This window comes from Mirounga leonina, unplaced genomic scaffold (genome assembly GCF_011800145.1).
Source record: "Mirounga leonina isolate KUSES-001 unplaced genomic scaffold, KU_Mleo_1.0 Mir_153, whole genome shotgun sequence".
NCBI classification, from domain to species: domain Eukaryota; kingdom Metazoa; phylum Chordata; class Mammalia; order Carnivora; family Phocidae; genus Mirounga; species Mirounga leonina.
In genome coordinates, this window is record NW_023270387.1 from 10,854,155 (window position 1) to 10,866,804 (window position 12,650).

The window sequence follows — 12,650 nt, forward strand, 5'->3', positions numbered from 1 at the left end:
ATGTTTACATTTTAAAGAGATGGCTGCTAGGTCCTTGAGAAAGACATTCTTGGGTTGTAAAACTGTCAAGACTCTTATTTAGCTTTTGAAAAGATCTACAGACACTTCCAAAGGGGCAGAGAAAGAATGTGATTGCAAGTTTTCTAAAGGAGACGCTCAAACAAAAGTGGGACGAGGGGAGAGGTCTCTTTCTTACACCAGAGAAAATTCAACTTTTCTTTTTTTTTTTAGATTTGTATTTACCCACACAGTATGTATGATCAGAAACTCTTTGAATGTAGTCCAAAGCTTATTTCTGGTCATTTGATCTCACTGGAGACTGGAGGAGAGCTTGTTATCAACCTCTAAATAATTACTTTGATTTTGAAGATTAAACTTTCTCCTTCAGGCCACTAATTAATTACTCCAATCAATGTTATCTGAGCCCTTTCTTTTCTTGGTGTGTACACTATCAACAAATGAAGACATTTTCAGTCATGTTAAACCAACCATGCTGTGAGGAAAATCTATATTAAATTCTCTTTGGTTCTGAATGGTGATGAATATTAAACAGATGTTGTGCCCCACTGTCCTGGGCACAAGGGATAAATGGGAACCATGGCAGGCATGGTGGCTTCGCTCCTGGGACTTACTCTCTGGCAGGGAATCTGACATCGAATACATGAGTGCTCCTGGTGGGGTACGGGGCGCTTTGGGACGGAATCATGAATAAGATGCCCTGACCTTGCCTGGAACTGCAGGAGGTCAGATTGTGAAGGTCCTGTAAACCATAGTAAGGATTTGGGATTAAAAATTAGTACCTTGGGCCAATCCCTAGAGATTTTGATTCTTTGGATTTGATATAACTCAAGAGGCAACATTTTAACAAGATCCACTCCAGGACTCTGGTGCAGTTAGTCCCAACACACCCCTTGAGACACTCTGGGCTTTTTAAAGTGTTTTGAAAAATTGTAAAGGCAGAGATTAATTATATTTGGATTTAAATGGATTGGTGGAGGGAGGGACTAGGAATGGTCATAGGGTGGTTAGGTGGCTACGGTAGTATTTAAGGATAGAAAAAGGTAGTTTGGACTAGGAGGCATATAGAGAAGTGGCCAGTTTTGAGATAGTGAGGAGGTAAAATAGGATTTTGTGATTGCTTAAATGTGAACGGAGATGTTGAAGGACAGGGAGGTATCAAGGATGAATCCCAGGTTTCAGATTTGAATAACAGGCTGGATGGTGGTATCCTTTCCTGAGATAATACACATTGGAGGAAGAGCACATTGGGGTTGAGGGGTAGGAATGCAGAGTTAATTTTTAGACACAGACACAACCACATGTAACTGTTTAGTAGGCAGTGAGATACAGCACTTTAAAGCTCAGTAGCACTGGACTGATCTATGCTAGAGTTGTGGACTTGAAAGATGGTAATTGAATGGGAACAGACCACCCAAAGGGAGGCTATAGATGAGAAGGGGAAAAGGCCTAGAGCAAAACATGAGCAATGTCAGGATCTATTTTGGTGGGAAGAGGAAGGAGAGTCAGCAGTAGATATCAAAAGGGAATGGCTAGAGACATGGATGGAAAGGTAGGAGAGTGGGCTGTCCACGTGGGTATCTATGGAGAGTGGCCCCTGGTGGTTTTCTGTACCTATAATTGAGCAAAATCAGGTTAACATTTCAATGTCATTTCCAATCACACCATCTGGAGGGTGAATTTTCTTAGTGTCACATGCAGTGGTTTTATCCCAGGCATCAATCACTCACTGAGAATCTTAAAACATCCCCTTAAGGGGTAAGTGAGTTAATAGAGCCACAGAAATCACCCAACCTCTCTCCTTCCATATGCACGTTGTTAATGTTTTCCATCTCTCTTTGGTATCTGGACTTCTCAGGGGCAGACATTCAGTGGCTCTTTGTCCCCATGAATGAAAGCATTGACAGGAAAGGGTCTCAAGTCCTGGCCAAGGGTGATGGCGGTGACTGTCATTTGCCACTACGGGATCGGTTTCTCGGGTGATACTTTTTTTTAATTTTAAATTTATTATTTTATTTTTATTTTTATTATTTTTAAAAAATTTTATTATGTTATGTTAGTCACCATACAATACATCATTAGTTTTTGATGTGGTGATCCACGGTTCATTGTTTTCGTATAACACCCAGTGCTCCATGCAGTACGTGCCCTCCTTAATATGCATCACCAGGCTAGCCCTTCCCCCCCCCCCAAAAACCCTGTTTGTTTCTCAGAGTCCATAGTCTGTTATGGTTCATCTCTCCCTCCGATTCCCCTGCCCCCATTTTTCCCTTCCTTCTCCTAATGTCCTCCATTATATTCCTTATGTTCCACAGATAGGTGAAACCATGTGATAATTGACTTTCTCTGCTTGACTTACTTCACTTAGCATAATCTCCTCCAGTCCCATCCATGTTGATGTAAAAGTTGGGTATTCATCCTTTCTGATGGCTGAGTAATATTCCATTGTATATATGGACCACATCTTCTTTTTTTTCTTTTTTTGAAGATTTTATTTATTTATTTGACACACAGAGAGAGAGAGAGACAGCTAGAGAGGGAACACAAGCAGGGGGAGAGGGAGAGGGAGAAGCAGGCTCCTGGCCGAGCAGGGAGCCCAATGTGGGGCTCGATCCCAGTACCCTGGGATCATGACCTGAGCCGAAGGGAGACGTTTAACGACTGAGCCACCCAGGCGCCCCTGGACCACATCTTCTTTATCCATTCATCCGTTGAAGGGCATCTCGGCTCTTTCCACAGTTTGGCTATTGCAGACATTGCTGCTATGAACACTGGGGAGCATATGGCCCTTCTTTTCACTACATCTGTTTCTTTGGGGTAAATACCCAGGAGTGCAATTGCTGGGTCACAGGGTAGCTCTATTTTTAAATTTTTGAAGAACCTCCACACTGTTTTCCAAAGTGGCTGTACCAACTTGCATTCCCACCAACAGTGTAAGAGGGTTCCCCTTTCTCCACAACCTCTCCAACATTTGTTGTTTCTTTCCCTGTCCATTTTTGCCATTCTAACTGGTGTAAGGTGCTATCTCAATGTGGTTTTGATTTGAATTTCCCTGATGGCTAATGATGATGAACATTTTTTCATGTGGCTGTTAGCCATTTGTATGTCCTCTTCAGAGAAGTGTCTTTTCATATCTTCTGCCCACTTTTTGACTTGATTATTTGTTTTTTGGGTGTTGAGTTTGAGAAGTTCTTTATAGATCTTAGATACCAGCCCTTTATCTGTAGTGTCATTTGCAAATATCTTCTCCCATTCTGTGGGTTGCCTCTTTGTTTTGTTGACTGTTTCCTTTGCCGTGCAGAAGCTTTTTATCTTGATGAAGTCCCAAAAGTTCATTTTTGCTTTTGTTTCACTAGCTTTTGGAGATGTATCTTGAAAGAAGTTGCTGTGGGCGATGTCAAAGAGGTTACTGCCTATGTTCTTCTCTAGGATTTTGATGGATTCCTGTCTCACATTGAGGTCTTTGATCCACTTTGAGTTTATCTTTGTGAATGACGTTAGAGAATGGTTGAGTTTCATTCTTCTGCATGTGGCTGTCCAATTTTCCCAGCACCATTTATTGAAGAGACTGTCTTTTTTCCATTGCATGTTTTTTCCTGCTTTGTCAAAGATTATTTGACCATAGAGTTTGAGGGTCCATATCTGGGTTCTCTGTTCTGTTCCATTGGTCTGTATGTCTGTTTTTGTGCCAGTACCATGCTGTCTTGGTGATCACAGCTTTGTAATATAGCTTGAAATCGGGCAACGTGATGCCCCCAGCTTTGTTTTTCAACATTTCCTTGGCGATTCAGGGTCTTTTCTGATTCCATACAAATTTTAGGATTGTTTGTTCCAGCACTTTGAAAAATGTCATTGGAATTTTGATCGGGATGGCATTGAAGGTATAGATTGCTCTGGGTAGCATAGACATTTTAACAATGTTTATTCTTCTGATCCATGAGCATGGAATATTTTCCCATCTTTTTGTGTCTTCTTCAATTTCTTTCACGAGTGTTCTGTAGTTCCTAGAGTATAGATCCTTTACCTCTTTGGTTAGGTTTATTCTGAGGTATCTTACGGTTTTTGGTGCTATTGTAAATGGAATCGTTTCTCTAATTTCTTTCTACAGTTGCGTTGTTAGTGTATAAGAAAGCAACTGATTTCTGTGCATTGATTTTGTATCCTGCCACATTACTGAATTGCTGTATGAGTTCTAGTAATTTGGGGGTGGAGTCTTCTGGGTTTTCCACATAAAGTATCATGTCATCTGCGAAAAGAGTTTGACTTCTTCTTTGCCAATCTGAATACCTTTTAATTCTTTTTGTTGTCTGATTGCTGTTGCTAGGACTTCTAGTACTATGTTGAACAATAGTGGCGAGAGTGGGCACCCTTGACGTGTTCTTAATCTTAAGGGAAAGGCTCTCAGCTTTTCCCCAGTGAGGATGATATTCGCTGTGGGTTTTTCATAGATGGATTTTATGAACTTGAGGAATGTTCCCTCTATCCCTATACTCTGAAGAGTTTTAATCAGGAAAGGATGTCGTATTTATCAATGCTTTTTCTGCATCACTTGAGAGGACCATATGCTTCCTTTCCCTCCTCTTATTAATGTGTTCTATCACATTGATTGATTTGTGAATGTTAAACCACCTTTGCATCCCGGGGATAAATCCCACTTGGTTGTGGTGGATGATCCTTTTAATGTATTGTTGGATCCTAGTAGCTAGGATTTTGTTGAGGATTTTGGAATCCATATTCATCAGGGATATCGGTTTGAAATTCTCCTTTTTGATGGGGTCTTTGCCTGGTTTGGGGATTAAGGTAATGCTGGCCTCATAGAATGAGTTTGGGGGGCACCTGGGTGGCTCAGATGTTAAGCGTCTGCCTTCGGCTCAGGTCATGATCCCAGGGTTCTGGGATCGAGTCCCGCCTGGGGTTCCCTGCTAGGCGGGAAGCCTGCTTCTCCCTCTGCCTCTCTCTCTCTCTCTGACTCTCATGAATAAATAAATAAAACATTAAAAGAAAAAAAAGAATGAGTTTGGAAGCTTTCCTTCTGTTTCTATTTTTTGAAACAGCTTCAGTAGAATAGGTATTATTTCTTCTTTGAATGTTTGGTAGAATTCCCCAGGGAATCCATCAGGCCCTGGACTCTTGTTTTTTTGGAGGTTTTTGATCACTGCTTCACTCTCATTACTGGTTATTGGCCTATTCAGGTTGTCAATTTCTTCCTGTTTCAGTCTTGGCAGCTTATAGGTTTCCAGGAAGGCCTCCATTTCATCCAGATTGCTCAGTTTATTGGCATATAGTTGTTGATAATAATTTCTAATAATTGTTTCTATTTCCTTGGTGTTAGTCATGATCTCTCCCCTTTCATTCATAATTTTATTAATTTGGGTCCTTTCTCTTTTCTTTTGGATAAGTCTGGCCAGTGGTTTATCGATCTTATTAATTCTTTCAAAGAACCAACTTCTAGTTTCGTTGATCTGATCTACTGTGTTTCTGGTTTCTAATTCATTGATTTCTGCTCTAATTTTAATTATTTCTCTTCTAATGCGTGGCTTAGGCATCGTTTGTTGCTTTTTCTCTAGTTCTTTAAGGTGTAGAGTTGGTGAATTCAGGATTTTTCTATTTTTTTTTGAGTGAGGCTTGGATGGCTATGTATTCCCCCCTTAGGACCGCCTTTTTATTTTTAATTTTTTTTATTATTGAAATGGGCATACCATGTTATATTAGTTTCAGGTGTACAGCATAGTGATTCAACAATTCTATACATTACTCAGGGTGCTCACCATAATAGGTGTAGTCACCACGCAATGTTATTAAAATATTATTGATTATATTCCCTATGCTGTATGTTTTATCTCCCTGACTTATTTTATAATTGGAAATTTGTACCTCTTAATCCCCTTTATCTATTTGCTCATCCCTCCACCCACCTCCCCTCTGGCAACCACCAGTTTGTTCTCTGTATTTAAGAGCCTGTTTTTTGTTTGTTTTGCTTTTTAGATTCCACATATAAGTGAAATCATGGTATCGGTTTTTCTCAATGACTTATTTAACTTAGAATAATATCCTCTAGTTCCATCTATGTTGTCACAAATGGCAAGAGCTCATTCTTTTAGATGGCTTAATAATATTTGTATGTGTGTATGTATATGTGTATGTATACATACCATGTCTTTATCCATTCATCTGTCGGTGGACACTTAGGTTGCCTCCATATCATGGCTATTGTAAATAATGCTGCAATAAACATAGGGGTGCACATATCTTTTTGAATTTGTGTTTTCATTTTCTTTGGGTAAATACCCAGTAGTAGAATTACTGGATCATATGGTATTTCTTTTCTTCTTATTCTTTTTTAAGATTTTATTTATTTGAGAGAGCAAGAGTGAAAGAGAGAGAGAGAATGAGCAGGGGGAGGGGCAGAGGGAGAGGCAGAAGCAGGCTCCCCACTGAGCAGTGAGCCCGACACAGGGCTCAATTCCAGGACATCATGATTTGAGCTGACGACAGGTGCTTAACCAACTGAGCCACCCAGGCGCCCCTGGATCATATGGTATTTCTCTTTTTAATTTTTTGAGGAACCTCTGTACTGTTTTCCACAATGGTTACACCAATTTACATTCCCACCAACACTGAATGAGAATTCCATTTTTTCTACATTTTTGACAATACTTGTAATTTCTTGTCTTTTTGATATTAGGCATTCTGACAAGTGTGAGGTGATAGCTCATTGTGGTTTTGATTTGCATTTGCCTGATGATGAGTGATGTTGAGCATTTTTCATGTGTCTGTTGGCTATCTGTATGTCTTCTTTGGAAAAATGTCTATTCAGGTCCTCAGCCCATTTTTAATCAAATTATTTATTTTTTTTGGTATTGAGCAGTATATACTCTTTATATATTTTGGATATTAAGCCCTTTTTGGATATATCATTTGCAAATACCTTCTCCCATTCAGTAGTTTGCCTTTTTGTTTTGTTGATGGAAAGTTTCCTTTGCTGTGCAAAGGCTTTTTATTTTGGTGTAGTCCCAATAGTTCATTTTTGCTTTTGTTTCTGTCTCCTGAGGAGGCATATCTAGAAAAATGTTGCTAAGGCTGATGCCAAAGAAATTACTGCCTATGTTTTCATCTAGGAGTTTTATCGTTTCAGGTCTCACATTTAGGTCTTTAATTCATTTTGAGTTTATTTTTGTGTATGGTGTAAGAAAGTGGCCCAGTCTCATTATTTCACATGTAGCTGAGAGGATGAATATTTTTAATATTTCTTGTGAAAGCAGGAACGAAATTAAAAAAAAATAAAAACTCACAAGTCAAAAAGGTAGATAAAATCCAAATAAGATCAGAGCATAGAAAGATTGTTTAAAGAAATTAAAAAACCTAAGGTTGAATTTTTTAAAAAAGATTTTATTTTTTAGTAATCTCCACACCTGACATGGGGCTCGAACCCACAACCCTGAGATCAAGAGATCAATCCCTAAGGTTGAATTTTAAAATGATGGTTCAACTTTTGGTTTTTGGCTTTACAGTGGTATGGGAACAATACACATTTGGTAGAAACCATACTGTGAATTTTTTTTTTAATCTTTTTTTTTTTTTAAGATTTTATTTATTTGTGAGAGAGAGAATGAGAGACAGACAGCATGAGAGGGAGGAGGGTCAGAGGGAGAAGCAGACTCCCTGCTGAGCAGGGAGCCTGACGTGGGACTCGATCCCGGGACTCCGGGGTCATGACCCGAGCCGAAGGCAGTCGCTTAACCAACCGAGCCACCCAGGCGCCCCCATACTGTGAATTTTTAATTTTGATCTCTTCCCAGGCTAGCAGTGTGTGGTATGATCCTCTTAGGATGCTGGGTAGTACCAGTGTGCCAGAGCTCCCAGTCATCCACGCAATTATGAGGGTAAACAATTGACACAACCATTCTACATCCATATAACCATTTTGTTTTTCACTTTCAGGACAGTATCCAATCAATTACATGAGATATTCAACACTATTATAATATAGGCTTTGTGTTAGATGATTTTGCCCAAGTGTAGGCTGATGTGTAAGTGTCTGAGCACATTTAAGTTGAGCTAGGTAGGCTAAGCTATGATATTCTGTAGGTTAGTTGTGTTCAATGCATTTTTGACTTAAGATATTTTCAAGTTACAATGGGTTTATTAGGACATAACCCCATCATAAGTCGAGGAAGACCTGTACTTCTAAAAACGTCTGGGAAGTATTAAATACACAGGTGTAGAATCTTCCATGAGGTAAATAAGTTTTTCCTTTCAAAGGGTCATTGATGGCTTTAAATTCAGTCTGTTTGCAAATTTCTGCAATTTATCTCTCTTCCAAAGGGTAACTAACCACTGGGAGCAGAGGGCTTATCTCAATTTTTGTTTCATTTTTTAGTTCTCTGATAAATCAAACACCCCTCATAAGCAATATTCAGCACCATTGCTCTCATTCTAGACCTTCCCGTACACTTGCAGGTATCAGATGAATCAGCCATATTTTGCTCCAACCTTGGCATGTGGAGGAATGTATCACAGGAACTGAGTTAAGTATATTCGTGCATGGGTTTCAGCTGAAAAATGCATTAATCTCTCAATTTGTGCTCCTTACCAAGTGGTGGTTGTATACCTGCTTTGTCCTCACCCATTTATCAAGTGCCTCCACTGTAACCATACAAGGTTCAGATATACAGTGATGAAATATTTCCTGTTCTTAAGTAGCCCACAGCCTGGTGTAAATTCATATATGAAACGCAGTAGTATAAAGGCTCTTCACCATTGACTGAGATTAGGAGTGCACCCGCTAGCTCTGAAACAAAGCAGTTAACTGACCTGGGACACTCAAGACACTGGCCTTGTCAAAATTGTGATTTAACAAACTGAGTTAAGCAACTAGAGCTGTCTGTGAAGTCCAGGTGTTACAGAAGTACTCATAAAAGTGTTCCAGAAAATAATTCCCAAGAAATCTCTTTACAAGCAAAGGAATCTACACATCTTGATGACTTGAATTTTGGAGCATTCTCCTTTAGTTTTAGCTGTATTTTGAATATTTACATATTTTCTTTCTCCCTTCCTCCCTTCCTACATAACAAAATATGCTCCTTTAGTTATGCATCCCTGTTATTAAAGCAGGCGCAAGGTGCCTTAGCTAATATATATACAACTACTGAGGTCTGGTCCAAGTACCTTCCCCTCATAATGCACACCAAATACTGTCACACTGTCCAAGCTGTCATTCCCATGCCTTTTACCATTGTTTCTTGAATATGAGTACACTAGAGTTTGGTTGTCCCACACAACTCTTCATGTATGTCATTTATTGGTTTTTTTTTTTTTTTTTTTTTTGCAGTAAGAGGTAATGACTTTCTTATGAGATCTGAGCATGTAAAATCCACAAGGTTTTCTCGGCATTATTTCTTGGACTCCATACCAATTCATTCAGTCATACCCATTCATGGGGATTAGTTGTAATCCCACCTTGCTAGGTTACAATGATTGTGTTCTCTCACTGTTCCCATTCAGCTACCAATAATTTTACTCCTTTTTACAACTTGTCTGTCTTTCACTAAGTTTCTATTTTTTTAAAAGATTTTATTTATATGGGACAGAGCACGAGCAGGGGGGAGGGGCAGAGGGAGAAACAGACTCCCTGCTGAGCCAGGAGCCCATGCAGCCTGATCCCAGGACCCTGAGATCATGACCTGAGTCGAAGGCAGAGGCTTAACTGACTGAGCCACCCAGGCGCCCCACAATTTTTCTATTTATAAAACTTTACTGAACTTTAGATTCTGTTGTCTTTTTATTTTTTCATTTCTCACTATCCTAATCTAGTTTCGTATTCCCTATGTTTTCCATAGTTATGGGAGCAACAGTAAGATTTAAAATGTTAATAAATAGATTTGTTAAGGTCCTTAAACATTGTTCAAGAAGTAGAAACTGGCACATCTTGAGCCAGACTACTTGACTCACACCCCAGCTCTGCTGCTTGCTGGTTGGGTTAGTCATTTATCTGCTTTCTTTAAACATCTGAAGAGGGAGCATACTAGCAGCAGGTAGGTAATATTCCATAGGGTTCGAGTGAGAGGTTCGGGCATTGGATTCAGGTCTTTTCTCTCTCACTTATTTGCTCCCTGATCTTGGTAAAATTTGCTTAATCTTTCAAATTGCTATTTGCTCCTCTGTACTTCAAAGATTATGCGACCACCTGCTTCTTGTGATTGTTGTACGGAATATGGTATGAGTATAAAACATTCAGCACAGTGCCTGGCACACGGCAAGTAGTAAACACACGATAGCTATTCTTAGGAAAAACACACAGCAGGGGCAAAATCAATAAACTAAAAGTCAGATGTATAAAGCACTGTAGCTTTCTAATTTTTCTATGACTGAATTAATATGGTTCTTGCTGTTGAGGGAACAAAAGTCAATTTTCCCATCACCAGCTAATGTCTCTTCCAGTTTATTTTTTTATTTTTTTTAAAGATTTTATTTATTTATTTGACAGAGAGACACAGTGAGAGAGGGAACACAAGCAGGGGGAGTGGGAGAGAGAGAAGCAGGCTTCCCGCCGAGCAGGGAGCCCGATGCGGGGCTCGATCCCAGGACCCTGGGATCATGACCTGAGCCGAAGGCAGAAGCTTAACCGACTGAGCCACCCAGGTGCCCCATGTCTCTTCCAGTTGAAAATGGTATCATTCAGATTACTTCCCATTTCTTTTTTGTTGTTGTTGTTAAATGGACGGTGTTGGGGGATTCCTCTTCCTGCCCTATCTCCCTTGCTCACCCTCCCTTTCTTCTCTTTGTCTAGGTGCTATCTGGGCTCAGAGAGATGGTTACATGATCTCTTGGTAGCAGGAGAATTTCTATCCTAAGAAACCGCTTTCTCTGCTGGTCCCCACTGCTCTGATTGATGTGTGATTCATGCCACCTTATCTCTGAGCGTCCGCTGCCATCCTTGCCTGTTTTCCAGTCGAGGGAAATGCAGGATGATGGTTGCTCCTGGGGAAGTTCTCTGTCATGTCCCACTGATGACCTGATGTGACCCAGCATCATTGCTCCTCTCTCCCCTCCCCTTATCCCTTGGTGGTGTTTACTTATGTCATTGTTTCCACTCTGTTGTACGTTGGCACAATATACCTACAAAGCCATCCTTTTATCATAGTTACAAATGGAAAGTGAAATCAAGTCCCCCCATGGGTATGACCTCAAACTATCTGAGGCATTTTTATTGCACCTTCCCCAAAGTTTGACTGTGGGAGTTGTGGGGGCAGAATTGAGGACTTGCCTTAATGGCTTCTCTCCCTCCCCTCTCCCAGCTGCTTTTCCCATTGGGTAAAGGGCTATCTTCTTTTCCTCTTTAGGTGGTGGGAGGCCCCTATCTTCTTTTTTGCCTACTCTACAGATTTTGTAAAACTCTGATTAAGTTGACCAGACTTGACTCTCTTTGATATATGAAGGGTATTACATATCCTTTGGAGGGTATTGTCCCCTCAAAAACCAAACCAACCAAACAACCAAACCTAGCTTTCAAGTCTTCTGTTTCTGTGTGCTGGAATACTGGTTTGAAGATTAAAACTGAGCAATTCTTCTTTTTCTCCCCAAAATGATGAATACTGTTGATTAGGCAAAAATAGCACAACATATGGGAAATGAAATTTATATCAGTTTACTATTTCAAGATATTATCCTTATTATTTCTATTTGTTATAGAAAGGGGGCGCCTGGGTGGCTCAGTTGGTTAAGTGTCTGCCTTCGGCTCAGGTCATGGTTCCAGGGTCCTGGGATGAAGCCCCGCATCTGGCTCCCTGCTCGGCAGGGAGTCTGCTTCTCCCTCTCCCTCTGCCCTGCACCCCTGCTCATGCTCTCTCACTTTCTCTCATAAATAAATTAAAAAAAAAAACCTTAAAAGGGATCATCACAAAGTAGAAAAATGATCATCTGTAATCCCATCTCCAAGAAATAATCACTGTTAATAATGTTTTCCAGGTGGGTGCTAACTGGGTGACTTCGAGCAAATTACTATCTGATCCTCAGTTTCCTCCTCTGTTAAGTGGGAATAACTCTTCTCTTTCCTAGAGAGGGTTCTTTTGATTCCAGATGGCATTTTTATCATAGAGGAAATGATTATATGTAACTGGTTCTTTTTCTATCTATTCTTGTTGCAACACTCTTATTTTTTTATTTCTGTATCTTTATAGTACATTTTAACATTTGACAAAACAAATACTCTACATCTTTTATTGTTAACTTATAACCCATCTTTTAAAAATAATTTCTGCCATTTATAACATGTTTATAATGAACATTGGAATTATTGTGTTAACTTCTAAGGCATTTTGTTGGCATTTTCATTAACACGTATATGATACTAAACATTCTAATAAAGAGGTTTTCTTTTCTGACCCTCAGTAAAGTTTGATAGTTTTCATATAAGCTGTTCCAGATTTCTTTATTAAATTGTCTCGTAGACATTTTAGGTTTCTGGTGGTTGTTTAAAATGGGCGCTTTTTTCCCTGTTAAATTTCTTAACTGATCTCTTGTGGTATATAGAAAAAATGGTTCATTTTGTATATTTCTAATGTAGTTACTTTACTAGTGGTTTTCATTTAATTTACTTGGGTTTTCTATTTAGAGAAGCATCCTCTGAAATT

General features: G+C 39.6%; 1 protein-coding gene and 1 long non-coding RNA gene across 3 annotated transcripts in view; one reads left to right on the top strand and one right to left on the bottom strand.

Annotated features, from left to right (window-relative positions):
• Positions 1 to 12,650, top strand: part of LOC118013258 — a 56,477-nt gene that overhangs the window by 9,668 nt on the left and 34,159 nt on the right. The window lies entirely within an intron of this gene.
• Positions 1,634 to 12,650, bottom strand: part of NXPE1 (neurexophilin and PC-esterase domain family member 1) — a 66,910-nt gene continuing 55,893 nt past the window's right edge. The window contains 1 exon segment of the mRNA XM_035008989.1: positions 1,634 to 1,743. Within this exon segment, the coding sequence (XP_034864880.1) occupies positions 1,649 to 1,743 (95 nt within the window). The 3' untranslated portion in view covers positions 1,634 to 1,648.